The sequence below is a fragment of the Melospiza georgiana genome, chromosome 16 (genome assembly GCF_028018845.1).
Source record: "Melospiza georgiana isolate bMelGeo1 chromosome 16, bMelGeo1.pri, whole genome shotgun sequence".
NCBI classification, from domain to species: domain Eukaryota; kingdom Metazoa; phylum Chordata; class Aves; order Passeriformes; family Passerellidae; genus Melospiza; species Melospiza georgiana.
Window position 1 is genome coordinate 7,849,723 of NC_080445.1, and position 27,081 is coordinate 7,876,803.

The window sequence follows — 27,081 nt, forward strand, 5'->3', positions numbered from 1 at the left end:
ATAAAAACATATAAGATGACCATGGCATAAATGGTAGGACAGGTTTCTTTTAAAGAGTTTATCATGCTACAACCAAGACTTATGAATTATAATATACATTTTACAGACCTTTGACAAAAACTATACAAGACATAGTTATCTTAAGAAACTTTCTTTTTCTTTTTCTAGATATGACTGAATTGATAAATAGAGTTCCCAATCCTGCTTCTGATGAAGTTGTTTGGGATTTCAGGGCTTATGCAAAGATATGGCCAGATCTTACAAACTGCAATTCACATGACGAGTCTCACTGCGTTAGTCATGTGGACATTCACTGAATTAAAAATTAGCAGGATTGGGTTTCATGTGTGGTGGTGAATGTGTGGCAATAGATTTAGGAGGGTCATTATTTTCCAACTTTTTACAATTAGTGATGAGAAACTTTTTTTTGTAAGTCACTAGTCTGTGATGTAAAATGCCCCAAAATAAAACTGTAATTGAAGAAAGGCACCTTTATGTTAACTTATATTTTTGTTACAGTATTTACTTTTGCCTTTTTTGGAAGTTTTCTAGAATGTAGAGCATCTGTGAACAACATGAATAAGTAACTAAGCACAAGCCTTTCGCAGTTCTCCTGATTATAATTAGCTTTTATACTATAAAAGCTACTATGTTGTCCCTTGATGGTTACGTGCTCATGGTGTTTCCATGCAGAAAAATGAAATCAAAAAGCATCTGACAAAAGCATCTATTAGCAAAACAAGATGTAAAATGACCAGCTTTGATCAATGGCAGGAAAAGAGTTCAAAGTCCTACAGATCCTGTCCAGCTTTCAGATGGGTTGAGGGTGTTTGATTTTGACACTTGCCAGAAAATATGTAGCATCTTCAGAAGAACACTCTCAATACATCCAGCTGCTTCTATAAACAAGGTACATGAAATACTTTAGAATGAGCTGTTTCTGCTTTTATTCTAAACACAGGCATCTTGCTTGGCTCTGTCTGAGCTTGATGCCTTGGGTCTAACCAAAGGCCATACAAAAGGGAGCATTGTAGCTTTTATAACAAAACAATTGGATTATTCTATCAATTTACAGGATTACAAAGCAGGTGCTTTTTATTAATTGATGAGAGCTAAAGCTCATTTTTGATAGATAATATATATTTATTAAATGTATTAACGTGTGTTTTATAACGTACCCTTTTTCCTGCTGATTGTTGCATACTGGTATCTTATTAAGTACATCTTTCAAGGGTTTTCAAGACAATCAATGTGTACCATGATGACTGTACATAAGTATACAAAACTACAAAGGTTGTAAAGCATGGGCAAATGTTTTATTTTCAAAATGCTGTTCTTAACGAGAATAAAGGCTTTACTATTTACTTACAATGGTTGTGTCCTCTTGGTTTTAAAATCCACACAGATTTTTTTTCCATTGCAGTGAGCAGTGCTACAGACAGAATTGCTCCTTGGTGCAGTTCCTTAATGTTAAACTGAAGGAAAGAGCTCCTAAAGCACATTCCTCCACCTCTGGCCACATTCCCACACTTACCCTTGGCTCTGGCACCTATCAAACCCAGGGTGAGCGAGTCAAGGAGCTCAGCAGCCAAACTCTTAACACAAAAGAGATGCTTTTTCCCCCTGTTGGCTCAGCAGTTTCCTGTTCTGGTTCAATTGCTTGTGAAAAGGAGAGGACAGAAGAATTCAGCTGGGTTTGAAGAGTGCAGAATGAGAGTTTTTCTTCAAATGGTTTGATTTTCCAGATCTGGGGTAAGAACCATCATCACCAACCAGGAGCAAGCCCAAGGGGTGGGTACTGGTGTAAGAGTGAAGACAAAGTCTGTGCAAGTGAAGGAAGAAATCCATGTGGACCCACAGCAAATGCTGGAGACCACCTTTGTTTTATTAGGTGTTCAGTCAAAACAACTACACCTTTGACTTGCATGGAATTATTTGTAGTTCTGCTACTATCTTCTCTAATTGTGAAATTATGAAGGCATAAACAGGACTGTGCTTGACAGGGCTAAGTTAAAAAAAATAATCAGGATTCCTTAGCAAGGGGCCCAATCTGATTTTTACTGTGCTTGGACCTGATAAAAGTAAGTAGCCTGCATAAGATTGCTGGAAATGCTGACACTGGGATCTTAATTCTACACTTTCCCAGCACATGTGCTAAGTGGTAACAAAAGGGCCTTTGACTTTTCTCCCCTGCAGAAATGCAGAGCAACCCCAGCTCTCATTGCCTTCCATTGGAATTGCAGGGGCACAGCATTTCTGCAAATTAGACCATTCTGAACAGAGCCTGGATTTGTGTAAATTGTCATAGCTCTGCAGGAGTCACAGAAGTCCAGTTTATGATAAATGAAGATTTACCACTTGCCTACATGTGGATAGAACCCCATTTAATTTCATCCAGAGTTTTGTTTCTGTGAGAAAAGGGTTTAAGTGAGCATTCAAGAACACAAGATAAATACAGATTCAACATTTTTGGCTAGATGTGCACCATTCCATCTGTTTTAACAGAATTGTGCTCACTTAGACCAAGACTGAATTTTGTCTTGGCATGCTGGTTCCTTACATAACCTGCCTTTGATTTACAATACCCCACATGTAAAACTTTAATGCTAAAAGGGTTTCTAAATCAGTATCACAAAGTCCATGAACTCTGTGCTTTGCAATTTTAGTGAGTAAACTAAAATTGAGATGATGAAGGATTTTGTGTACGTTAGTCCAGCTCTTCTGATTTGCTTCCCACTGCAACCATAAAAAAAATAAAATTAACAGGCACAGAAAAGAAACCATCCATACTTCCCCAGCAAACACTCTGTTGCTCAATAAATAAAAAAAAAATCCCCTCCTAGACCCAAAATGTGTATTTCTTCTTTGCATGGCATTTTTTTCATGTTTTGACACAGCTTCAGCACTCAGATACTTGCACACAGTTCTTTGTGCAGCTGTGGGAGCTGTGCATGTGTAGCTGAGGGCAGAGCTGTTTGCTAGTAAGAAGTCACTGGATTAAAAAAAAGAATTGAAAGCAGCTCTTTGAGGTTTTTGCTTTGAAGAATTTTTCAATTACAAGTCAGTGATGAAGTCATACAGTTCACCTAGCATATAAATATATTTTTGTCACTTAGGACAACAAGCAAGGTCAATAAAGAATAGTTTCTCTGTGTCTCAGTGGAAAGAAGAATGTTATCCATGTGATTGCAAAGGGTCTGCCAAATGGGAAAACTCAGTCAAACAAAGAGCACAGGATTGCTTGCTGGAGTAAACAATTCTAAATGAACAAAAGCTCTACATAAAAGTAAAATGTCCCACCCCCTGGTGAAAGCTGTTTTCAAAGCTCTGTATTCTTTCAGAATGTTGTAATACAGATTAACCTAATGTTTTTCTTCTGCTGATACAACAGTCTGGTTCCTCATTCTACTTGTGTGATTTCAGCTATCTTATTCTGGTTTTGATACTTCAAAATTTTACAAACTGCCTTTCAACGTAAAAAAATCTGCTTTTCTATTTCCTACACTTCAGAAGATCTGTCTCTACTATACAACTTTTACATCAAGCAAGTTTGCTGGGAGATTTATATATAAAAGCTATTCTAGAGATAAAGAAAGCCAAATAAGCCAAAAAAAAAAAAAAAAAACCCATTTGAACATAGAGTTTCAGGAGAGCTTAGTTACCCTTCCAAGGCATGCAACTGAAAACCAGCAGAGAAAATCCTCTTGGTACATACCAGGAATGCTGGGCTGCAGCAGGCCCATGTGCTAATTTAAGGTGCTCAGTGTGCTCCCAACCTGGAGAATGTCAGCTCATAGAAAGCATCCAGGAAAAGGGGATGAGGAGGGACACAGCAATCCCTCAGAAACCCAAAATGAGACTGCAGCAGCCGGACAAACCCCGTTTTACAATGGTCAAGGCAATACATGCCCAGTGCCTTGATGGCACAAGACCTTTCTGGATTTTAGGGTTTCTGTTTGTGCAGTTAAGGAGAAAAACTGAGAATGGATTTAATATCCCATATGACTATGAATGTCCTGTATACAAAATAATTTCTATTGCATTGAATTTTAGCTAATATTCCTTGATGTGATGAGGCTGACATTTGCAAATATTTAATAAAAATTGCAACATTCAGAAACCTCAGGGCTCACACACTTTCACATTAAAATGAGCAGGTGTTTTAGGTATCTGCTAGCAGTACTTTTAGTCAATAGTGTCCTTGTCTTATCATAACCTGTGTTACTTAAGCATAACAATTTCCAATCACATCACACCAAGCAGGAAGCACAAGCTGTCAGCATAAATCTGGATTTCAGGCAGTTATTGAAATAGTTTTTGACATATACTTGCTTCCTATGCAGATAGAAAAGTAAGATGTCCTCAGGATTCAGATAAGCTGGAAACATGGGGAAAGAAGCTCCCTGGCTACATTTTTTTGCTAGAAATTTCCATTGGAGAAATGTATTTTTCAGGCTGTGACACCTCAAACTGAACTAGCTCACTTAAAATATTCTGAAATGCCTAAGGAAGATGTTTAGAACAACTTGCACCACCTGATAATATTTCAGACAACACAATGGACAGTGTAAATGTCAACATCAACAACCTGGCTTACAACTGCACCATTCCTTATGCTGTATTTTAGCCATTTCAGTCCTACAAGTCCTATCATTCTTTTAGCAGAGTGAGAAACCTCTCAGAAAATTTATTTCAGTTTCCAGTGCACTTTTGAAAGTGTGAAAATCTGAGCCTGAGCAGCCCTGTTCCCATTCCATCCCTGCAGTCACTGTGAGCAGTTCTGCAGGGCCAGCTCCCCACACTGTGGCAGTGCCAGCTCTGGTTCTGCTGCAGTGGAAAAACCTTTCCCTGTGCTCTGGGAGAGTTCCTGAGCTGGAGAAAGGCACAGGGACAGAAGTGGGCAGAACAAAGTGCCCCAGGATGCCATTTACACAGCAGGGCTTGCAACTCTGCACTGCTGCCAGTCCCAGGGCAATGCCAAGAAAGCTGTTCTCACAGAAAGCTGGATGCAGGAAAATTACAGGCACTTCAATCCCAAGATGTTTGTGTGACTGAATGTATGAAATTTATCTGCAGAGAATGCCTAATTTAAGGAGGCACAATATTAGAATTAAATAACACAATCATGCCCAGTGGCAGCATGGTCAGTACTTTGAATGCTTTTAGAACATCAGCTCCTGTTTGAAGTCCTGAGGCACGGAGGAACTGAGGCCCTTAAGTGCTGTAACAGTGAAGTTAAGAAACAATGAAATCTCACATCTCACTTCTTCTGGTACTGCTGTTTCTACCTGAATAGGTCATATGGTTTCTCCTATCAGAACAGTTCAATTTTTTAGCACTATGTTTTAATCTCCTTACTGTATTTCTCAGACTTTTTACTCCTTACTCTTATTTTTTCAGAGTGAGAAAACCTGATTAAACTATGCTTTAGTCACATGGACATTCTAAATCACAGGGCACTACAGCCACCACTGCAACAATGAGCACCAGTGGGTGATAAATTTCTTTAGAGGTGAGCTGGGGGTGTTCTTGAGGAGCACAACTGTTTCTGCTATTTGTGACCTGCTACTCCTACTACAATAAAGTCATCTTCTACTTGTTCTGCCATGCTCCTTGGGAATGCAGCTCATTTGACAGAGTTTATTATGTCTGTGCTGCAATGCTGAGGCACAGATGATGGCTAAAGGAAGCACTGGAATCTATCTGAGAAGGGAAAATTCAAAAATCTTCAAAACTTGGAGCTTTTTTCCTATTTATTTAAGCAAAAAGTTCAAACATCCTTATCATCTCATTTGGATGGCAGACATCATTTTCCCTCATCTTAATGTACAGGACTGATGTTTTGGTTTGACACTTGGTTGTTTCAGCATAACAGTGAATAAACTATGACCTAACTTTGTGCACTGCTGGATAACACAACTGGCTTGTGACAGTAGCTTAGGAAAGGTTTATGCTCCCACACTCTATAAAGAATACATTTCTTCTTCATAGAACTCTAAGAACTACATTTAGTAATTTAAACAGTTGAAAACAGTAATGAAAAATACTACAGACTCAGACTATAAGAAGATGAAAATCCATTAAAGAAAATCTATTGGAATAACTTATTAGCAGGGGCTTAGAGTAAAATATATATATAGAAAGGAGTTTCACCCTAGCCTCCCAATGAAATGCCAAAGAAGCCTGAACATGAAATTGGAGCCACCAGCAATCTTGCTGAAACAAGACCTGACTTTTAAAGAGAAAGATTTTTTATAAAGTGTTTATAATTTTAGCCTCTTACTATTGAAGTCTGCCTGTATACAATTATTAGTGAAACCTTTCACTCCAGGAAATATTCAGTCGCTAGTGATAGGGAAATAATCTACAGAATACAGATATATTAACCAAACAAATTTTTAAATGTAAATTATTCCTACCCATAGACACTCCTGTAAGTCATGAATCTGAAATGGATGGAACTGTTAGAGGATCACTCAGAGGAAGAGGCTTCTGCAAAATGGATTTTAAAAGTGGCAGGACAAACCTAATTCTCCAAATTAGGAGCAGAGTTTGTCAAATGACAAACTTGCTTTCATGAATGTAGAGGACAAAAAGTTTCAGGGCACTTTTTAATTTACTTAGGATCAGATTAACAAAGCAAGAGCTGACATACAGGGGACTTCCAAACACCAACATTCAGAGATGGGAAATAAGAGCTAAAAGATCTCTAGCAGAATTTGTTTGTGCAATGCACCATTGCTTTCTTCATATTTTGACAGGAAGACTCAGAATTCATTAGAATACATTTGAATGGCATTTTTACAATTCAAGTGTACAAAAAGAAGAGAAATATGGGGAGGTACAAGTTTTGGAGCAAGTGAACAACAGCCATGAACACCTGAGTTAGGAGAGAAAAAACTACAGAGAATTAGATGTACTGGAGACTATTATTTAAAAGTATCCAAGTGTCCTCCACATCATCAATGACCTGAGATTTATGAAGAGACAGCCACAGAAACACAACAGTTGATGGAACACAACCCTGGACTGAGAAGAAAATCAAGAATGAATGAAAATCAAGAATTGCAGTGCATTGGTTGCAACCAGTGCATTTCCAGAGTATCTGATTAATGCAGGTTTTTTCAATGTAAATACTCAAGAAAGAAAAAGAGAATGATGAAAATACAAAGAGCTGACCAGAAACAGAAATGATCCCAGAGTGGCAGGTCCTCAGCTAAAAGCATTTGGGGATTTACAAGCAGAAACCAACATGGGCAGAATCCCAGAACTCCAGATGTGCTGGGCAGCTGCATGAAAACTGCATTTATCCCCATTAGCCCCTCTTATTTCTGACATGATTCCAGCTTGCAAAATGTGATAGGTTCTGAGAAGTTACCAAATTTAAACTCTTGTGCAGACTAAACCAAGGCATCAGGTAAGAAAGCAGACTGGTGCCACAGGGAGGGCTCCAGGGGAGCCAGGACAAGCAGATCCTGGCTCTGCAATGTGCCAGATAATTTCTGTACCCCCTGAGTCCCATTGCAGCACTCCACTACAGCTCATGCTCTTTCTCTCCCTGCTCCACTTCCCCTCTTCTTTTTTGAACCAAGAGCCTCAAATCTTGTTTTGCTGCAGGACTATTTGGAGGCTTTATTTTTCAGCCTTTTCTCCAGGCTTCTGGAGAAAAGCTCCACATCCCATACTTATAAATAGAAATTTGGGGTTTGCTTATCTAAATGGTTTACAAAACCACCAGCAGCATTTTCAATAAAAATGCTGCAATGTTTTTCACTTTTAAGGTTAAAAGCAGAAAAAAGAAGAAGATTGCAGAACCCATGAAGAATTTCTCCTCTCTTTAAAAAAAAAAACAAAAACAACAACAACAACAAAAAAAAAAAAAAAAAAAAAAAACCAAAACAGAAAAAAAACAAAAAATATGTTTATATAATTCTAGAAAAGTCACTAAATTGCAATTTTCCTTTTTTTCCACTACAAATGATTATTAACAAGTGCAGAGTGATGAGTGAAAATACAGCTTTGGTACTGGAGGATTAGATCAGACTTGTGCTCACAGGCCCACTGCTGTGCCTGTGTGAGCAGTTAGAAGACCATGTGCTGCAGTTTATCTAAATGATCATCTTTCCTTTTGATTTTTTCAAACATTCCCAACGTAGTTTCAGAAATTAAATGTTACTGTAGTCTTTATAAATTTTCAAAGATGTCTGAGTCCAGGGTGTGGACTAATAAATTGGATTCTGTACCATGAGTCTTATGACTTTTATCACTACATTCTCAGCTGTTAGTGCCAAGATTAAACTTTCAGAAACATCTCAAGCATTTTGAATTAAGCTTGATGAAAACCACCAGCACATACTCTGCCTTCGGTACTGCTTTGTTCTTTGATTTTCTTTTTTCTCTTTAAAAAAAAAAGAAAATTTAAGGTCTTCTTCTGTGTAAGTTAAATTTTATACATGTGCTTTTAAAGCAAAAGCAATCATATATATGCCCCCATTCAAAACCATTTTGACTGCAGCACTTTTGCTTTCAGACAGAAAAAAACAAATACCTGTAAATAGTCATGTTTAAAAAAAATGGAGAGTGAAATTATTTTAAGTGCAGTGTCCTAGTGACAGCAAGCAGCCTTCCACTTTTAACCTGTTTATAAAGCTTACTTTGAAACCATATTAGAAAAAATACATTTAACATATAAGATTCAATATATATGTGTCTGTGTATATAAATCTGTTATATAGTATAACAGATTAAAAATGTAAAACCATAGACTATGAGGAGGTCATCTCTTACAAGAACTCCATTATGAGATTAATTAAAGAATTACAGCTGCAGTAAAAGGAGGGCAGATGAAATTAGAAACAAATTATTTTGTTTAAAATCTTCCTCAATTATTTCAACCACCCTTGGTGAAAGTGGCAAGGGGAAAAAGAAACCCTCATATAAAACTGATTAATTCCTTACATTTTACAGGGCTGAATTCTCCTAAATAAACCACAGAGATGCAGTCTTTAAGAAATCCATTACCTATTCAGAGTATGCCTTTTCCTAATCCAACCTGCAGTAATTTTAAATATTACCTTAAGCCTAGTGTAAGATTTCCCATTTATAAATACATCCTCTTTTCAATATTTTCTTTGGGAAACAAATCAGTTTTACAAACATGCAGGTGGCTGTAACTTCATAAGGATGTTTATGGAATGAATTTAAAGAAATTTCATAGCGTAGCAAATTTTTTTTCTGGGTTCTGAAATTAATTCTGCTTTGATGTGATATGATTGCATACAGGAATCCTTCAAAAGAATGCAGACTGGATTTCTCCTGTTCAGTTTAACTTTACTTTAACTAAGCTTTTGAATCCCTCCTCATGGTTCAGGTGGAGCCATCACAGCTGCAGCAGGAGTGAGTGACTGCATTTCTTTGCTTCTTGACACTGTGCATCTGTTCCTGCTCTAGCACCAGAAATATGCAGCCTGTTCTCCCTTGTATCTCATTCATATTTGCAAGGATTTTCCAGACCACCTCCATTTTGAGTTCTTCAGAATATTGCTGGATGCATCTTCCCAAGGGAGAAGATTATTGCCATGAAAGAAGTATTTTTTAAATCCCTCCAGATAGGTAAGTAATAACTCCTACTGCCAAAGGAAAAATAGAGCTTGAAAATTGAATAGAATGTAAAAGAATATTCCCTCCTGTATCTGGAAATCACTCCCCTCACCTGCTGCGAAGATTACTTTCTGTCTTATTTTGATTTAAGTACATTTTCCACACACTGTGCCCTCTCTTACACAAGTGCCTTGCAAAGCCCAGGCTATGGTTGATTTATAAGACCTGCCAGCTAATGGGGTCACAATTGTTATTGCCATAAACCCAGGAATTTTTTCCTTTACTGTTTTCCCTAAGAATACTGAGTTTTAAAAGTAAAATTTCACAAATTTTGTACAGGTAAGAACAAGGAAAAAAATCCCTTGGGAGATAACATAGCTGAAAGTAGTATTTGTGTAACAGCAGCAATGGCCTTTCCAACAGCAGAGAGGCAACCACTGCAATAGAGTGTCAGCAGTGTTTGGTCACATAAGTTATGAAGATTTTGGTGTTTTCATTAAAAAGTTTAAATATTTTTGAAATTCCTTTCATTGTAGGACAGACACTTTCATTTCCAGTGCTGTCCCATCAGTACTAAATCTGCACAAAAGGGTGCTCAGAACCACAACATGCTATTCACTCACATTCTCTGGAGGTTGAGTTTTAATTAACTGTATTTTCTGTAGAAAGCAAACAAGTTTTTAATTCTGTAAAAAATTGTGGAACAAATTTATCCCATCAGCTGTGCTATATTAGAGAAAATTCCTTCTCCCTTCAACTCTAAAGGTGTGAGTCACTAAACTGAGTCTTTAGTGTTCTACTTATCTCTACATTTTCAGTCTGAAATTGTTCAGAGTAAGGACTGTCATACCTTAAATATAGATCATTTTGTGGAATGTAATTTTACACAGCAGTGGAGCAGTATAGCAAATAAAATGTCAGCCAAGAATATTCTGGCTTTATGATCCTGGATACATGCTGAAACACACTTTTTTTTTTGCACTCAAAAAGAAATTTTGCCAGAATATGCATTAGAAGAGGTGAACAGTCCTGCAAGGTGCTATTAATGCATAAAGTAATTTTCATGCAGTTTCACACTTTTTATCCTAGAGCACTTTGTGAAATTAATAATAAAGAGTATAAAAGATGGACTGAGGGAAGCCTAAAGAAGTTCACAGGAACAAAAACAGGGAAGTATCTTCTTCCTATCTTCTTTTAAGTATCACATACAAACACATTTTCATAAAATCCTGGTTTTACCTAGAACAGACCCTTGCAATAAGGTTTCATTGTGCTGAAATCCCAACAAAGCAGACTCTGCCTGTTAGCTCACATTAACTGAGTCTTTGGCTGATATTTCCATGGAAGGTATGCTGATCTTTCTAGTAGTGTCAATAGAATCACATTACTGCTTGAGTCATCATTTTCTAAGAGCTATTTGGCAGCTCACCATCCATCCCCTACAGTTAGATTCATCCCTGTTTACAGATCTAATAAACAGAGTTAGCTATATAAAAATTAAAGAGATCCTTCATTATTTTTTCTAATATGGTTAATTTAATAATAAAATGCTATATCTACTTTAAAATGCAACTTTTTCTTTTTTGACCATGAATCTTAATGCCTTATTTGTGATATCTGAGGTTTTAGTAACAATAAATGCTTTGTCTGCTTGATACAAATTGTTCAGTGGTTTAATTAAAGAGGATTAATTGAATTAACCAAATTAATGAATTCAGTTAAACCAAATGCTTAGAAAGACAAGGTTAAAAAGTAGTTGTGTTCTGCTATTCATTATTGTGTGAGTGTTCACAATCCACTCCAGCACAAAGTCAGCTGGTTTGGATGGTGAAAGCAGTTAAACTAACCTTGCTGACTTTACACTGAAATAGGGTTTAATGACACTAATAAACAGCAGGGTAATGAGAGCAGAAAAAAGAGCAGCTGGAGCACTAACAAAATGAATTATGGCATCACAGCTGAGATTGATAATGAAAACCCCTGGACAGTAACTTCTCCAACCAGTACAGCTGTTTCCAAATAGCCATCTGCCTGGGCCCCAAGGCTATTTGATGTGGGGATACTCTTAAATGAACTCAGCAGAGCTCAGTCAAGAAATTACAGAAACATTGTGATAATATTGAAAGCTGATGTGGTATTAGCAGTATAAACTTATACGGGTTGAAGAAAAAAAAAAATTGAAAAGTGGTAATTTTGCAACTTTCTTTGATGTGATGAAACAGCTGTGTGTCCTAGAGTCCTAAAATAAATGATTTGATGACAGGAAAGCTCTGTGAGAGTGACTAAAAGGATATTTGTTTTTCCTTTTGAAACAATTGGCAAAGGAAGTCTTATCACTACATAAGTCTCCAAAACAACTTAAGTATAGTTTATAGAAAGATTACATTTCTTCAGACAGAGGAGATTTTTAATCAATTCAACTGTCAAATGACACATTCTACCCTTAGCCCCTATTTTTCTTCATTGCAGCATTCTGAGAATGGTTCACTTTGTCCTCAGAAAATGAACTTGTAATTTTTCCCTTTAAGATTTTACATGCATGAAGACTGCAAACTATGACTGTGTAATCATCACATATTCATCCTTTGCCACACTGGTGTGTTGTGAATATATAGGTTTGTCTCTTAGAAGTGAGAAACATGAATATCTAACTTTTACTGGTATTATGGACAATGGAATGTGAGAAAAAACATGCCTTGATGAGATGATAAAAATATTAAGAAATTGAAAACAGAGTCCAAACCACAAACATTAAATTGCAATCACTTAAAAGGCATTAGCAAGCCTGCAAGGTCAACCTCTATCATTATCTCCAGAAATGCAATTTTCCAACAATTAACACTGACAGAATTAACCATGTATTACAAAGAGAAAAATTCATCTTTTATGTTTTAAATTTATAATGAGAATAATTTTATGATAGTAAATTTGAATTCACTGTTTTCAGATACTTAAAGCCAGATATATCTGTGGTTTCTTTTAAAAAGAAAAGATGCCTACATTTTTTTACCAAGTCAACTCAAAATAAACTGTAGTAGAGAGGCTATGAAATCCCACTTGAAGAAAACTGGTTGCTCTGCCTAAATTTTCTTTCTATGTCAGTCAAGTCTGCTAGAAGACAATGCCTCACTGATTTTGTCTTTTCATCACTTTTGTGGACTGTTACATTAAATAATCTTCTATGTTTAAGCTACTAAAACCAAGAATTCTACTTCCCTTACTGCATATGAACACCCCATATACACAAACAAATATAAACACAGTTTTGCCTTGTTATGATGTATGATTTTGTTCCTCACAATTAATTATTTTCATTAAAATATCCTATAAAAGAGCCTATAAAATATCCCTCAGGCAATTTCAAGGATTGGTAAATAAAACCTGCTGTTTCATAGATTAAAACTGTAATATAAATATAAATAAATGTTTGGAGAATCTACAGAGCCTTTGTAACAAACTCCTGTCACCAAAAATTATCACTCTCCTGTAGTTCAGGGCAAAGATGATGATGATTATTTGTGTGCTTAAGGGAATGGTAACTTGGCCCTGTCAGTAAAGCCTTGTCCACAAACAGGACAAAAAAAAAATAATACATTTCAGTGCCAGAAGCAATCTGGCTTTATTTCTCGACAGTTTTTTTAGTTGTTTGAGTTTGTTTTCTATTTTTTCATTTTAGAACTGTACAGACCAAATTCTGCTGTAAATAACTACAGGAAAATGCCAATAGAATATTTACCAGATAAAAATCCCACAGTCCAGAAAAATTATACTACAACCCATCTGGTAACAATCAGCTTTACATGATGAGTAGCTGGTAGGTGTCTAATCCTGCCCTAGAAAATACTGTGCCAGCAAATTGTCATAGTTTTCCAAAAGTATTGCATTTAAGCCCTATATTGTATTTTTCATTGCCACTTTCAGCTGCACAGGCAACTCAAGTAGAGTAAGTATTGACTGTAAAGAAACAGCCAAGCATTTCCACCAGACATTACCTTCTCTCTCGGGATTTGTGTTCTACTGTGTGGCCTATTTTTTAGTACAACTCAGAGTATAAAAATTCAACACAATGTAAATAACAAACCAACCAACCAACCAACAAAATCCCACAATTTAATTCACTTACCTTTGGCTTCCTGTTTAGCCCAGAATTTTCTCACCACATCACGAATGTACCTCTCCTCTCTCAGCTTCTTTTGCCACTTACGGAGCTCTTGTATTTCACTGTCACAACGAACCTGGGAAAGGGGAATCAGAAAAGAAAACTAAAATTATATACCTTTGTGTTTTCCAGGATGAGGATACAATTTTTTTCACAAGGCTATGGCAGGGAAAATATGTGACAGCCATCCTCTCTGCTGGGCCTGAGGTAAAAGCAAAATCCCAGAGGTTTACAGTTTTCAGCTTATACAGAAATAAAATCCACATAATTGACAAATCCAATTGAAAACATAAATATGTCTATTAGGGGATCACTTTGATTACCAAGGACTCCTGGGAATGAGATTGCAGTGAGATGCTAATTCTCTGAGTTAATTAAAATTTAAAGCCTTATGCTGAAGGGTATTAGTGCCTTTAGAAAAGCAGAACACTATAAAACCAACGCACTGACCAAAATAATAGAGCAGAAGAGGAGCATGAAGGGTCATGCAGAAGAAAATTTATTCCATCAACCTGATTCACACCTGCCATCAGCTGCAGATAGGCTGACTGGCAATCCCACCCACACAATTTTCACAAACAGGAGAGCCATTAATCTGTTATTTAAAGTAATTGGCCTGCATTACATGGTACCTATTCTTTGTCAGTCAGTCACCCTGTGAAAGGCATAATTCTGCTTCCACACAAGAAAAAATAAAACAAAGGCCTTGACTTCATTTAGATGTAAGCTGAATTTTTCTAGAATTGTTTCTGTACTGGTGTAGTTCCCACTAACATAGAAGTGAACTAGCTCTGCATCAACAGCTTTTACCACTTCCACTTGTTGTAAGCAGGATTTGATTAATTAGCAGAGTGTTGCCCGTGGTTGGCATTCACACAATTGCTGCCTCCAGAACAGCAGTGGAAAGGGACAGGCCAGCATTACCTTGGACACTGGGGATTATTCTCTTAGTCATACCCAAATTGTAAGAGAATTATTTTTAAAATGCATTTTTGGGGTTTGGAGTTTTTTTCCTAAATGTTAGATATAAAAATGCAATTCTGTTTCAGGACTACATTCAGAGAAGCTGAGGCTGCCCCATCCCTGGTAGTGTCCAAGGCCAGGCTGGATGGGGCTCTGAGCATCTGCTCTGGGGTCTGGGGAGGGTGTCCCTGCCCATGGCACAGGGATGATCCATGATGATGGAACTGGATCATCCTTAAGGTTCTTTCCAACCCAAACCATTCCATGATTCTAAGGTTCAATGTCCCAGTAATCCAGTCTGAAGTGGAACAACATGGTAGAAACAAGCAGCAATAAGTTCAGTTTCTCCTGGACACATTTTTGCTTGCAGGAAGATAATGACTTAGTTCCCTAGAAAATTTCTAAATAGAATTTTACACATTGTATTCTTACAGGATATGGTGAAGAGTTTGCTCTGTGACCTGAACTCTATGATATGCTCTTCTCCATTACACTCTGCTTTTCTCCCACTTTACTGACACATAGAGAGCAAAAGAGCACAACTTAGTTTTCCACTAGTTATAGAAAACCCCAAACATTAAAGAAAACAGTTTAAATTATTTATCAAAAGTATTCTTTCCTCCCAGGATTTCTCCTCTGTGCTGCAGCTCAGAATGCAATAAACAGTAGCTGAACTCCCATAGCACTTTTCAATCCACTTAGGAGAAGATAACTTGCTGTGTTTCACACAGTGCACTGGCAGGGCAGAAATACAACACAAGGTTACTCAGTCAATAAAAACAGACAAGACTTTTGCTCAGTGACTCGAGATCAGATACACCTTAGAGCTCCAATAATATTCCTTTATACTGATATAGTTCTGTTTTACCTTCTATAAAAGTTACAGGGGCTTCTTACAAGGTTTCTATGAATTTTTACCAAATTAAAGAAATTACAGCTACTAGTGACATCAGCTATAAAAAAAAAAAAAGATAATGTTCTATTAAATCCATCAAATACTATTTTCAAACATAAAATATAATCCAAACACAGGATAATTTCTTTAGGCTTGCAAGAGACATTTTTTCTTTTATGCTGCCATGTATGCTTTTATAAGCCAAGTAATTCTTAAATAATAAATGGAGTTTGTCTGCACAGGAAAGGGTTAAGGAAATGCTTATGTGGCACAAGGACAGAAGTGCAAGAGGCAGGGAGATGGAGAAATTACTACCTGTATATCTAAATAGAAAATTTCTGAAAACATGATGTGTCCATTTACAACCTCAGCTGTGTAAGACCTGTATTTTGGCCTGTGACAGGGCCACAGCTGTCTCTGTGTCTTGAAAATAAAGACAATAATTCTTAACAGTTAAAAGATAAAAGGCAAGTATAGTAGCTTCTGTATAGTCTCCCTAAGCAAATAAAACAGTGGCAGTGCAGTGAAATACCCAGGGAAATGCAGAGTTCTGAGATAAAGGCAGAGTCAGATACTCAAATACTCCAAAGTCAGCATTAAATCCAAGCAGTAAAATGAGCTTCCAGAACAAAGTGTCTTTTTAGAAAGTGACCAGAAAAGGAAAAAATAACACAGATATGCCACCCACAGTAAAACAGGTGACAGGAATGTTACTAAATACCCTAACAAGTTCCAAATATGATTAATAGATTACAGTTCAGCATAGTTATAATGCAGTATAGCCTACTGAAAATGCCTTAGAAAGTTCTTCTGCTTTGAAACCACAATACAATGCTAGCATGATGAAAAAGCCATGACTTAGCAGCAAAATCTCCAGGCAAATAAAGAGAGAGTCAAGAATCTTCTCCAAACAACTGACATGTGTCTCCTGCAGCCCAGCCCTGGAGGAGTCTTAGCTTTGAAGGGAGAGTTCACTCCTACACTTGCTGGAAATAACAGAGAATATTTGTGTGACCTTCTGGGTTTAAGCCTTTGCTGGTAGCCACAGCTTGCTGGAAAGCAAGATAAACTGTGATATAAACTTTATATAAACGTATATAAACTGAAATGGTTTTTATTTTATATTGTGATAGCAGAAGCACAACTGCACCTTGTGAGATACAAAGCAAAAATGGAGCATTTTTATCTTCAGCTTTTGCTCAAAGGATGTGTATAAAATAGCACTGAATATTTACATGATGCTGTCCAATTTCAACTCTAAGATATTACAAGATTTAGTTCAAACCCCCATGCTTTCAGTGCTAGGTGAGAACATGTAGCACAGCAGATAAGGATAACACTAAAGGTTCACTCACAGACATCAGAGGAAATTCTATTAATGAAAAATTTCTGTTAGTCTGGAATAGTTATGCAAATTTTAAAGATTAAAAAGAGCTCATTAAAAAAAAAAAAAAGGCACTAAGCAAAGATTCTGCAGCAGAGGGGTGAAGGAATAGATAATATTTTGCTGGAAAAGTGCCTGGAAAATTGACACCAAGCTGAATATTGCCTTGGCCTGTGACAGATGAATGGAACCTCAATAAAAAACGATGGTGGGAAGTGAAAAGGAAGAATTCTGATGACAGAGCTGTCTCAGGTCTTACTTGAGTGCTCCTCCTGGCCCTCAAGGAGCCCTCTCAAGATGATGTCCTCCTTTCTGTGATCTCCTCAGAGAACTCAGCAGCTCTATTTTCCACTGCTATTTGTTCTGTAATTCAGTTCTCAATTAAACTTGAAATAATTGTCAGAGTGCCCATCAATGTCTTTGTATGAAATATTGTAGCAAGGACTTGGTTGATGGCAGCCATTAATTAATTATTACTACAACAATTAAACAAGTGTTTTTCTGAAATGTGCTGCAGAGAAGGATGAATTTACTCTTTTGATCATGCTTTATTTATCAGAGTTTTCAAGATTCTGTAGCTTTTTTCCTCCTTTACACAGAAAACCTTTATTGCCTGATCAATTTTTGCATTTTTTGCCGTGTGTTTTTGATATTGGCATGCTCAGACAGCTGGAGGTTGCAGCAGCAAGTGAAGTATCAAGAGAAGACTGATGCTCAGTCAGTTATATAACTAGATAAACTCTACTGCCTGAATCAATATGGTCAAGAAAATACCTCAAAAAATGGTCTGAGTCCATAGAAGATGTGTCTGAGAAGACCAAGAATGAGGTACCTGTCTCTCCATCACACTGTCATGGTATCTGTGTGCTCATGTTTAATTATCACAGAGTCATTTTTAATTTCAAAAGCAGTATTTCAAAATTCTAAATCCTCTTAATTATAAAACAAGGTTTAATGAAAAATTTTAGCAAATAGTTTAAAATTTTGACACAAAAATATCTTTAGAATGCAAAAAGGCATTATTTGTTAGTATTCAGTTATTATCAGCTATTAACATTAATCAGTGTTAGCTGACTGAGCTATTTATTTTAAAAGCAAATAATTTGAATTCTTTGGCAATTTTTCATAATATACTTATCATTAATGTGATGAAATCCCATTTAAGCTTAGTGTTCTCTTAATCTGCAAGCTCAAGGATAACACACTGCCCTATGTAGTAATTTGGTACTAATGATTTTTATTTTATATTCTGATTGCAATTTTTAATTTTTAAAACCCCATGTTCTTTCACCTCAAATAAGGTAAAACATTAATAGCTAATTTTATAGCCTGAATTATTTTTTATGTCTCCTGCCTTTTATAGCTAGAATTTCTCTCTCATTTCTGGGAATTAGTTTAGAATGATAAATACCAGTGTGAAAATCCTGAAATTCATCTGTGCAAGGAAGGATTGTGCCCTTCAGAAGCTTTCAGAGCAGCAGAAGATATCTGAGCCACCTTGCAGTGTTCAGCAAACAGAACTGTTATTGGATAATGGCTGCCCCCACTGTAAGGATGCCTGCAGGGATACTGTCACTGCTAATTAATGTTTGTGTCAATGCTGTCTCTGTTTAAAAAAAGAAAAATAATGGGAAACAAACAAGCAGAAAGAGTCACAAAAATCCATCAGTCAAGAAGAACATTTCAAGGTATTTCATTGTCTTTGGCTGCACAGCACATTATGGGAGCCACTTATATATTCATGCTTGTTAAAAATAGTAGAGAACTTAACAGGGAGTGTTTTAAACTGATTGTTATTTAAAGAACACCTGACATCCAGAGATGTCTCACTGTCCATCACAACAAAATTGCTGCTATATCTGGAGGCTACTTAGAAGCTTAAGTTTTGATAAAGGAAGTCAAAGACATTTCTTCATCACCAAAGTCACCTGAATTTCAAGTCCATTTCTTCCTGAAGTGTGAAGGTATTAGAGATTTAAAAAAAATACATTTGACAGAATTTTTTTCAGGATTTTCAAAATAATTTATTTAGTATCCTAGGGTTAGCATGGCTGTTACCCCCCAAAATAATAGCACCGGACAATTTTCTTTGTATTTATTTTATGCACCTTGCTTTTCCCTCTTAAACTGGAATGGCACTAGTGCTGTGTTACTATTGAGCCTTACAACATCTGCTTGTCATTTTGTTTCCCTTTTCCTTGAAAAAGAGCCTTCATGCCTCTCATAAATCTCCTGTCTCATTCTTGGTCTCAATTTCTTGTCCTTCCTCTCTGGATGCTTTTATTTCTCACCAGACCTCCCCAATCCTCCTCATGCATCTCCACACTCACTCACATATCTCTGCATGAAGCAAAATAACACTCCATCCTTGAGAACTACCCAAAGCAACTTGGGCAACAACAGTTAAAGAAAGAAAATTGTTCAGTATGAATTGTACTTTGGAAAATTGAATTTCTGTGGATTTTTCTGTTGTTGAGGAAAACAGTGAGATTACATCAGCATAAATGCCTGTGAAAAAATTGAAGTCACTAGGCATAAGGCAGAGCAACATCCAAAGCCAATGAACCATAGGGGTCTCAGCAGCTATTTATAGTATCCCCTACTTAAAATTTATGTAAGGATTTTCCCTGGGGCCTTCACAGTCCTACAGTTTTCAACATCAAGCACAATAATTATAGATTCCTCTTACCCGATAACCTCTCCAGAAGGACTGGATTAGAATGCTTGCTTCTTCTTTTGATAGAAGCAGAGATAGAGGAACTGGTGGTCTAGGACTTAAAAAAAAATAAATTTAACAGACAGCCTATAAATGTAAAACACTTTCTTCCCTAACAGTATATTTTATCAAAAAGAGAAATGTTGTTCAGGAGCCTGAAAGACACAAATTCTTATTGCTCTAAAAACAAAATGCACAAAGAATGTCTCCTTTACAAATATATTATTATACACACTACAAGAATTCCTTCTTAAAACAAGAATGTACAAATGGCACATCAAGCACAGTCATTTTTCTTACTCTTCTACATGTGCTGCAAACTGCCCCTATTATGGTAAGGTTTGGGGTGGCAGTGGGAGGTGGGCAAGGGAAGCACTCTGCCATTTGTAAAGCAGGGAAGGTTTTACACTGTGTGTGTGCAACAATGAACAGACTTATATGTAAATGTTTATTACATGAAATATACAGAATATAAACATATCTTAGCACATTCATTTACATTATGGTGTCACTTTAAATTAAAACAGACTGAAAAATAATGATTATCATATCTGTATAGCATGAACCTATATTTAGAAATGTCTAAACAAGTTCTTAAAGTGCTGAAATTTTACTTTTGATACCATGTGCACTTTCTTTTGCTGATAAAAGAATGTAATACATTTGTGAACTCAACCATTTTCAGCCCAATATATGGTAGCTTGAAAGCACATTTGGTGATTCTGTTGCTACCAATTTTAATGGGAACAAGCTAGTAATTAAATTCAGCCATCACTAGCAAAACCTCAAATGACTATATCAAACCTTGCTTCCCAAAAGCCATTTTCCATGGGTGTTGATTTATTTCTCAGATATAATGATAACAAAAAATATCAAAAAAACCAATTCATTGGAAAGGACAAAACAAAATTTATTTCTATACTGTCTTTTATGAGAAATGTAATTTGCAGCCAAAGAACTAGAGTGTAATAGCACTGCAACTCATGAAAATACCAGTTCTAAAGAGAAGCCTTGGCACAGCATTGGAATGGCTGCCAAGAGCCACTCTCCCTGTATGGGGAACAGACTGAACACAGCCTTGACTTGGAAGAGCACAACATGATGGATTTGGATGCAGCACCCACCTACAGACACACAGAGCCCAGGCAGGAACATGATCTATAGTATTTACATTATAAAGACACTGCAAAGCCCATCAATAACAAGCCATTTATTTATGCAGCCTTACATTTTCTGGCTAAAATGCTGCAATATCTTTTGGAAATTTATTTATGGCATATTACAGGCCAAGCTAGGAGGCTAGACAGCTTACATTTTCCTTTCACTTAATTTCATTCATATTAGTCTCTGCCCTAGTAAGCTTCCTATGCTCTCTGACATCTTTCTCTTAGGGCTTGTCTTCACTGCAGGAGCATTTCAACTTGGAGCACAGCCTCAGCTCTTATCTAATGCTACACTGACTCCACTGGCTCAGCCTGTGTACTCAGCTAAATTGGTCTCATCATCATGTCAGCTGGGTTTTGGCCTACATTTATTTTAATGTGAACTAAAACCTTGGTCTGTTTGGAAAAAGTAAAAAAAAAGGCAAAAATAAAAAGCAGTCTCTCCATTGAGCTAAACTGCCTTAGCCCTGTGAACATTAATTAGCATTTCTCCTGCTCAGGGGAAATCAGAAGTACTGGACAAGCAAGGCTTCCTGAGATAACAGCTTCTTATAATCAGACTTAAAAATCTGAAGCTGGACTGAGCTGGTTTCCCTGATAGGCTTTCATCCTCTGTTCTATTTTAGATCTTTTTGAAAACCAAAACTTAGGGAAAATCACAGGAAGACCTACATATTTTACAGCAGTTATATCAAAGCACTGAACTTTCTCTAGGAATCAGTACATCTCCAAAGAACAACTTGAGATTTCTCCTAGCCTGCAAGGTCAACTCTAGCATTTCTTTGCTTTCATTTTCAAATTATAAAAATGTCTAGCTTATAAGCCAACACTAAAACAGAGAAAGCAATATAAAAAATCAAGCAAGAACAGGATTTCCTTTTTAGTAAGACAGTCACTGGCAGATATCAATCCTTTCAATGACACAGCTTTAAAGACCAGATGTCATGCCAGGTCCAGTTTGGTTTAAGGGAATAAATGGAGAATATACACAATTGTCTGCAGGTCAAATAAAAATAGAATGTGAGCAGAGGCAATCACCCCTCAGCAGTCAAGGAGGGGAAGAGGAGTCTGTCATTTGTGGCAGAAGGCAGCTGGATGCCTGCAAGATGCAAACTGACAGTACAATGTACACTGGCTGCATTCTGCTTATTTAGTCCTTGATTATGCATGATCTTAAAAACCCACATATGAATCAGTGATATCTATTTAGATATACATATATTGCTTAACATAAGTTGCACCTGTAAAAGAGCATTAAAAAAAGATTTTCCTTAAGTACTTTATTTTACCAGATCTGCATAAAGCAGACACTGACCAAAGTTAAATTCCAGAAACATGTTTCTTGCATTCTCAGCAATCTTGTACAGATCTTGATTCTGTGAGATATTCACTACTCATATGACATTAGGAAAGGGGAATTTCACACCCAGAAGATACAAAACAGATTTGCATTAAATAAATGTAGGAGGCATTGAAAAAAGTTCCTAATGAAGACACGTATCTGATTTCCCCATGGACAGAAAAGGGGGTTCTCAAAGAATTCTGAAAAGGGAGGAAAGGAGTCCTTCCATTTTCTTGTCTCCAAACCAGACAAAATTTCTTATTCCTCATAACAGAATCTAGAAACACTGCAGCAACAGCTGCCTTCCATAGGTCTTTCTTCTTACATGCCTATCCAAATCCCCAAAAGTGTGCAATAATAAAAATGTATTGTTTTGAATCAAAATAAATGTCTCAAAAATCTCTTCTTATAAATACTAAGGTCATTTACCCAAAAAGCAGGAAAATGATGGTTCATAAGCAATCAGACACTTAAATACTGATTCATCTGACCTGGTATTTAAAATAAATTACATCTATTGATCAAATATTACAAAGGCACTGTATGAGACTCTCAGATTTCCAGGGAAATATTCCCATAGACACTTGACAAAAATACCCTGGAACATTTTCACAGGTTAAACAGAGTGTGAACTGAGACCTTTCTTTGTAACACTTTCAGTATTAATACAACTCTTCCATAGTCAGAAATAAATTCCTAATCACTTGTCTTCTTTTGCAACAATCTAAATGCACAAGAATAAGATTATTAGTATTTGAGGAAAAAAATCCTTACAATATACAAGAAAACATTTTAGTGCATTATATGGAGAGTACATTTTTGAAGGATTGTAAATGTGGGAATAACCAAATCTAAACTTCTTAAAAAAGGAACTGCAACCAAGTAGACATCTTAAAGTGTGACTCCTGCTCGTTGCAGGAGTCTGAACTCTTTGTCCAAATAAAAGCCCCTTTATACTGTCAATAGTGAATTGAATTTAAAAATGTTATAAATACATTTGAGAGTGTTGTCAAAGTGACCATAGTGATAATATGCATTCAAGTGTTAAACACATACCAACTATTTATATACTTGCTTATCTATTTATAATGAAGAAAAGGCAAGACAGTGTGGAGCTAACATGAGCAAGTTGTTATGTGGGGAGGCAGAGTCATGTAACCAACAGGAGACTGAGGCAGAACAGGTGATTTGTAACCAGAATGTCACAGGAATTAGAGGAAGCACAGCAAGAAATCTTTGTAATGAGAATGTGCCAAAAAATAGCAGAGCAAGAATCTTTTGTCTTCAGTTCTGTCTGAAGATTTCAGTGGATTTCTTGCCTCAGCAGGCTCTCCTTGGGAGGACATGGCCACTTTAGTGCTCCAGCTCAGCTCTCCTGTGCTTGCATACTTGCCACATTTTTTGGAAGTCACAAAGCATTGCCTCAGCTTTCTCTCTCACAGGACCAATATTTATGCAGTCTGTGAGAGTGTCTGTGGGCCTGGACTGAAGGAAACCAAACATGGACCTGTTCCAAAGGCCACTCATGTCAATGGGAAAATTCCCATCTATGTTTGTGTACTTTAGGTCAGACTTTGTATGCTGAAAACATAAAAAACTCCCCTTAGTGCTCCAACAGCAGCATGAGGAAGATGTCACAAAGCACTTATAAGTTCTCAGTTTTCTCATTGCCATTTTGGCAACCTTTACATAAATTAAAGCATTTTTAATGCAGCAGATATTACAGCCATAACACCTTCACCCCCATAAAGCACCACTACAAAATATAAATATTTTACACATTAAATTTCTGCAGTCTTTCAACACACAGTTTTCAGTAAAAAGTCTCTCCTTTGTTACCCTGAATTCTGCCACATTACTCGAGTGGCAATTTTTACTTGGAAACACACAGAATAACATCCACAGAGATGTATTTGTTGGATTTCCTGTTATTACAATAAAATGTTACTTAAAGCTGAAATTATTAAAGAAAATTAAAGAAGAACATATAAGGCAAATTAAAGAAGAACATATAAAGCAAGCATACTCCAAACATGGCTGGATTAGACACAAAGCAATGAAATACAGCAGTGTGCAGAAAGCACAGCCTGTAGAAACTGGGCATATTATGGAAAGAAAAAAAATCAGTCACCCATGCAAAATTACCCCTATTGGCCATCTGAGAGCTGACAATGAAGTCAACTGTAAAGGCAGCTGAGACCAGCAGACTTCACCCAATTAAAATATCTGGGGGAGGGAGGAAAAATAATCAATGTATATATATGTGTATACAGATATTTGGGAAAAAGCCACTACTCCAAATTTAGTCATGGTTTATATCTCAGCTGCCCACTTCAGTAAAGCCATGATAAAGTTATTTTCTCTGTGTCTGTACACTTGTTTTGGTACACACAGACAGATTAAACCAGGAAATGTGTCCTGCTGAACTGAGTGGCAAGTAAATATCTCTAATAAAAAAGAAGAAAATGTAGTTAAAAAAATATCTCGTGAATTATTTTTTTTCTGGACTTCAAAAGTTAGGAAATGCTTGTTCCTAAGATAGGTGCATATACCATACACCACTCTCTCTCATTGGATATGAGGTCCAGGGTTATGTTGAACAATGCTATCATATTATTAAATTTACATGACAGGTTTTTATGTCAATGTTTTTCAGAGCAGGGGAACAATGTTTTACTGGTTTATTCATATTTCTTTCATTAAAATGCTAAAGAAGGCTGGGAAATTATGCTGCCATGTTACTCAGACTATCTATGCCAGAAAAGTAAAATTTCAGAGGGATCAGAGCATAATCAGAGCTCACTGACTTTCCCTGGCCCTGATTCAGTACACAGAGCTTGGTTACTTGCAACTGAGCTCCAGTGCTGCTCAACCAGAAACACACTGCAAAATGCTGACAAAAGGCAACTGTGGTGCCCATTAGCATATTTATAGGATTACAAAACATTCCCAGCTCTAATTCTGTTTCTTCACCTGGTTCTATCAGCCTCAAAAGGAGGAGCAGGGCACATCAGTTTGTGTCCCAGACAGTGCCCACCAAACATGGGCTGATTCTGTGCTCAAACTCCACTTTGCTGCCCTCTGAAAGGTGCAGCTGTCCTTTGAGGCAACAGAAATGTCTGCCTTGTGATATGGAGATTACCAGTCAGCACTGAAGCTGCTCCTTCTACTGCTTTTGAAATCTGCTTGGGGAATTGAAGGTTCCCAAGGGATGGAATATTTTGTCAGCACTCCTGGTAACATGCAGAACTCAGTGCCTATACTAAGATGTCACAGCAATTATTACACTAAAGCTGGAAACAAATTCAAATTTTACAAGCTCCTTCACCTACAAAAACTAGGTTTTGAAGGTACAAGGTTTGCATTTAAAATTCTGAAAACTGATGCAGCATTTAGGTCTCCTTATTAGGGAAAAGTAGGCTGCAAGATCTCATTTAGAAATGCATTGCACAGAAAATGAAGCTCATAAGACTGTGGCTTTGACTATTCTTAAAAAGAAATAAAATTGAGCTTCAAAGAAGAAACTGGAGGCATTGGAGGAGAGCCAAAAAAGTCATACCCAAGTATGGAATATATTTTAAAAAGCTGAATCCCGGATAGAACAAAAACAATAGTCCTCTGGGGGTTTTGTGTTTTGGTGGTTTTTTTAAGCTTTAAGACTGCTTGGCACTGATAAACCCATCTAAACAGTTGGGATGAGGATGCTTCCCATCAAAATTTGAGCAGCACTTTTTAGTATATTGTCTCTTATATATTCTTAATCCTGTTAAAAAAATTAAAACTCCTTTAAAAATAGAAATGGAAATGACAATAAAAAGCATAGAATCAATTACATTTTAAGTGTGATAGCTGGAAGGATATAATAATAAACTATTTATTACATATCCAGGACATAATAATAAATTCTCTTTTTTTATTCTTATTTAATATTGCAGCCTTTCACTTTGCTCCAATAATGTTTACTTAAGAAGCAGCATTTTATAACTCTGTAATTTTAGGATAAGATCACTAAAAGTAGTTATTTAATAATAATTTTAATAATTATTATTTTAAGAGCCTAGTTGTTTAGAGGATTTAAGATGAAGTGTATCAACTTAAGTGGGACTCTGACACTCCAGTGTCCTTGTGGAGCTGTCACTCTGTTATTTAGGAGCACCACCACTAACAGAAGCTATGAGTCACCCAGCCTGTGATTCCACAGTGTATTTCTCTGTTGGCAAAGCTGACTTAAGCAGTTCCTGCCACCACCTCTCTATCTTAGCAGCTCATTTGTTCTATTCACCTTGCCCTGAGCCCTTCATTTTAATCCCTTGTTTGTGCCAATACACAGGTTTGCCACTCCCCAAGGTGAAGCAGACTGGAGAAAAGATCTGTTTTCAATAGCTGCACAAACCCTCCTGGCACATTTAGGCAGAGAGATTCCTAACTCAAGGTAGGGCCCTGATCAGAATAACCAAGCACCCTACCAAACAGACAAGGTGGTATTAGGGTGCCTACAAGCAGGCTGGGGTGAGAACAGGAGAGAGCAGGGAATCTTTTGTTAAGCTTTACCTCCAAGAGAAATGTCTGAGAACTGTGATCTTAAAGATTTTATCTTTGGTACAAACATCCATCCTCACAAACCTGCAGCACCAAAATGGCCAAACTGGCCAAGGACTCTTCTGTGTGCTGAAGAAAGGGTTACAACAACCAGGCTGCAGCTCCTGCTCACTTCACAAAGCACCAAACCACAGCCTCAAATGGGCATCCTGTTGGCAAGGACTGTGTTTGACAGAATGAGGCAGATGTGTCCCTGCAGAGGCAGGTTTGAACAGCAAGTTGATGGCTGAAGGCACCAGAGCTGAGATGAATGGGTCACT

General features: G+C 36.9%; 1 protein-coding gene across 1 annotated transcript in view; it reads right to left on the reverse strand.

The window, feature by feature from the left end:
• Nucleotides 1-10: 10 nt before the first annotated feature.
• IQCK (IQ motif containing K) overlaps nucleotides 11-27,081 on the reverse strand; it is a 36,081-nt gene continuing 9,010 nt past the window's right edge. Inside the window, exons 7-9 of the mRNA XM_058035684.1 lie at nucleotides 19,691-19,775; nucleotides 13,724-13,835; nucleotides 11-2,736 (exon numbers count right to left, since the gene is read on the reverse strand). Coding sequence (XP_057891667.1) covers nucleotides 2,708-2,736; nucleotides 13,724-13,835; nucleotides 19,691-19,775 — 226 coding nt within the window. The 3' untranslated portion in view covers nucleotides 11-2,707. The remainder of the gene's footprint in view (nucleotides 2,737-13,723; nucleotides 13,836-19,690; nucleotides 19,776-27,081) is intronic.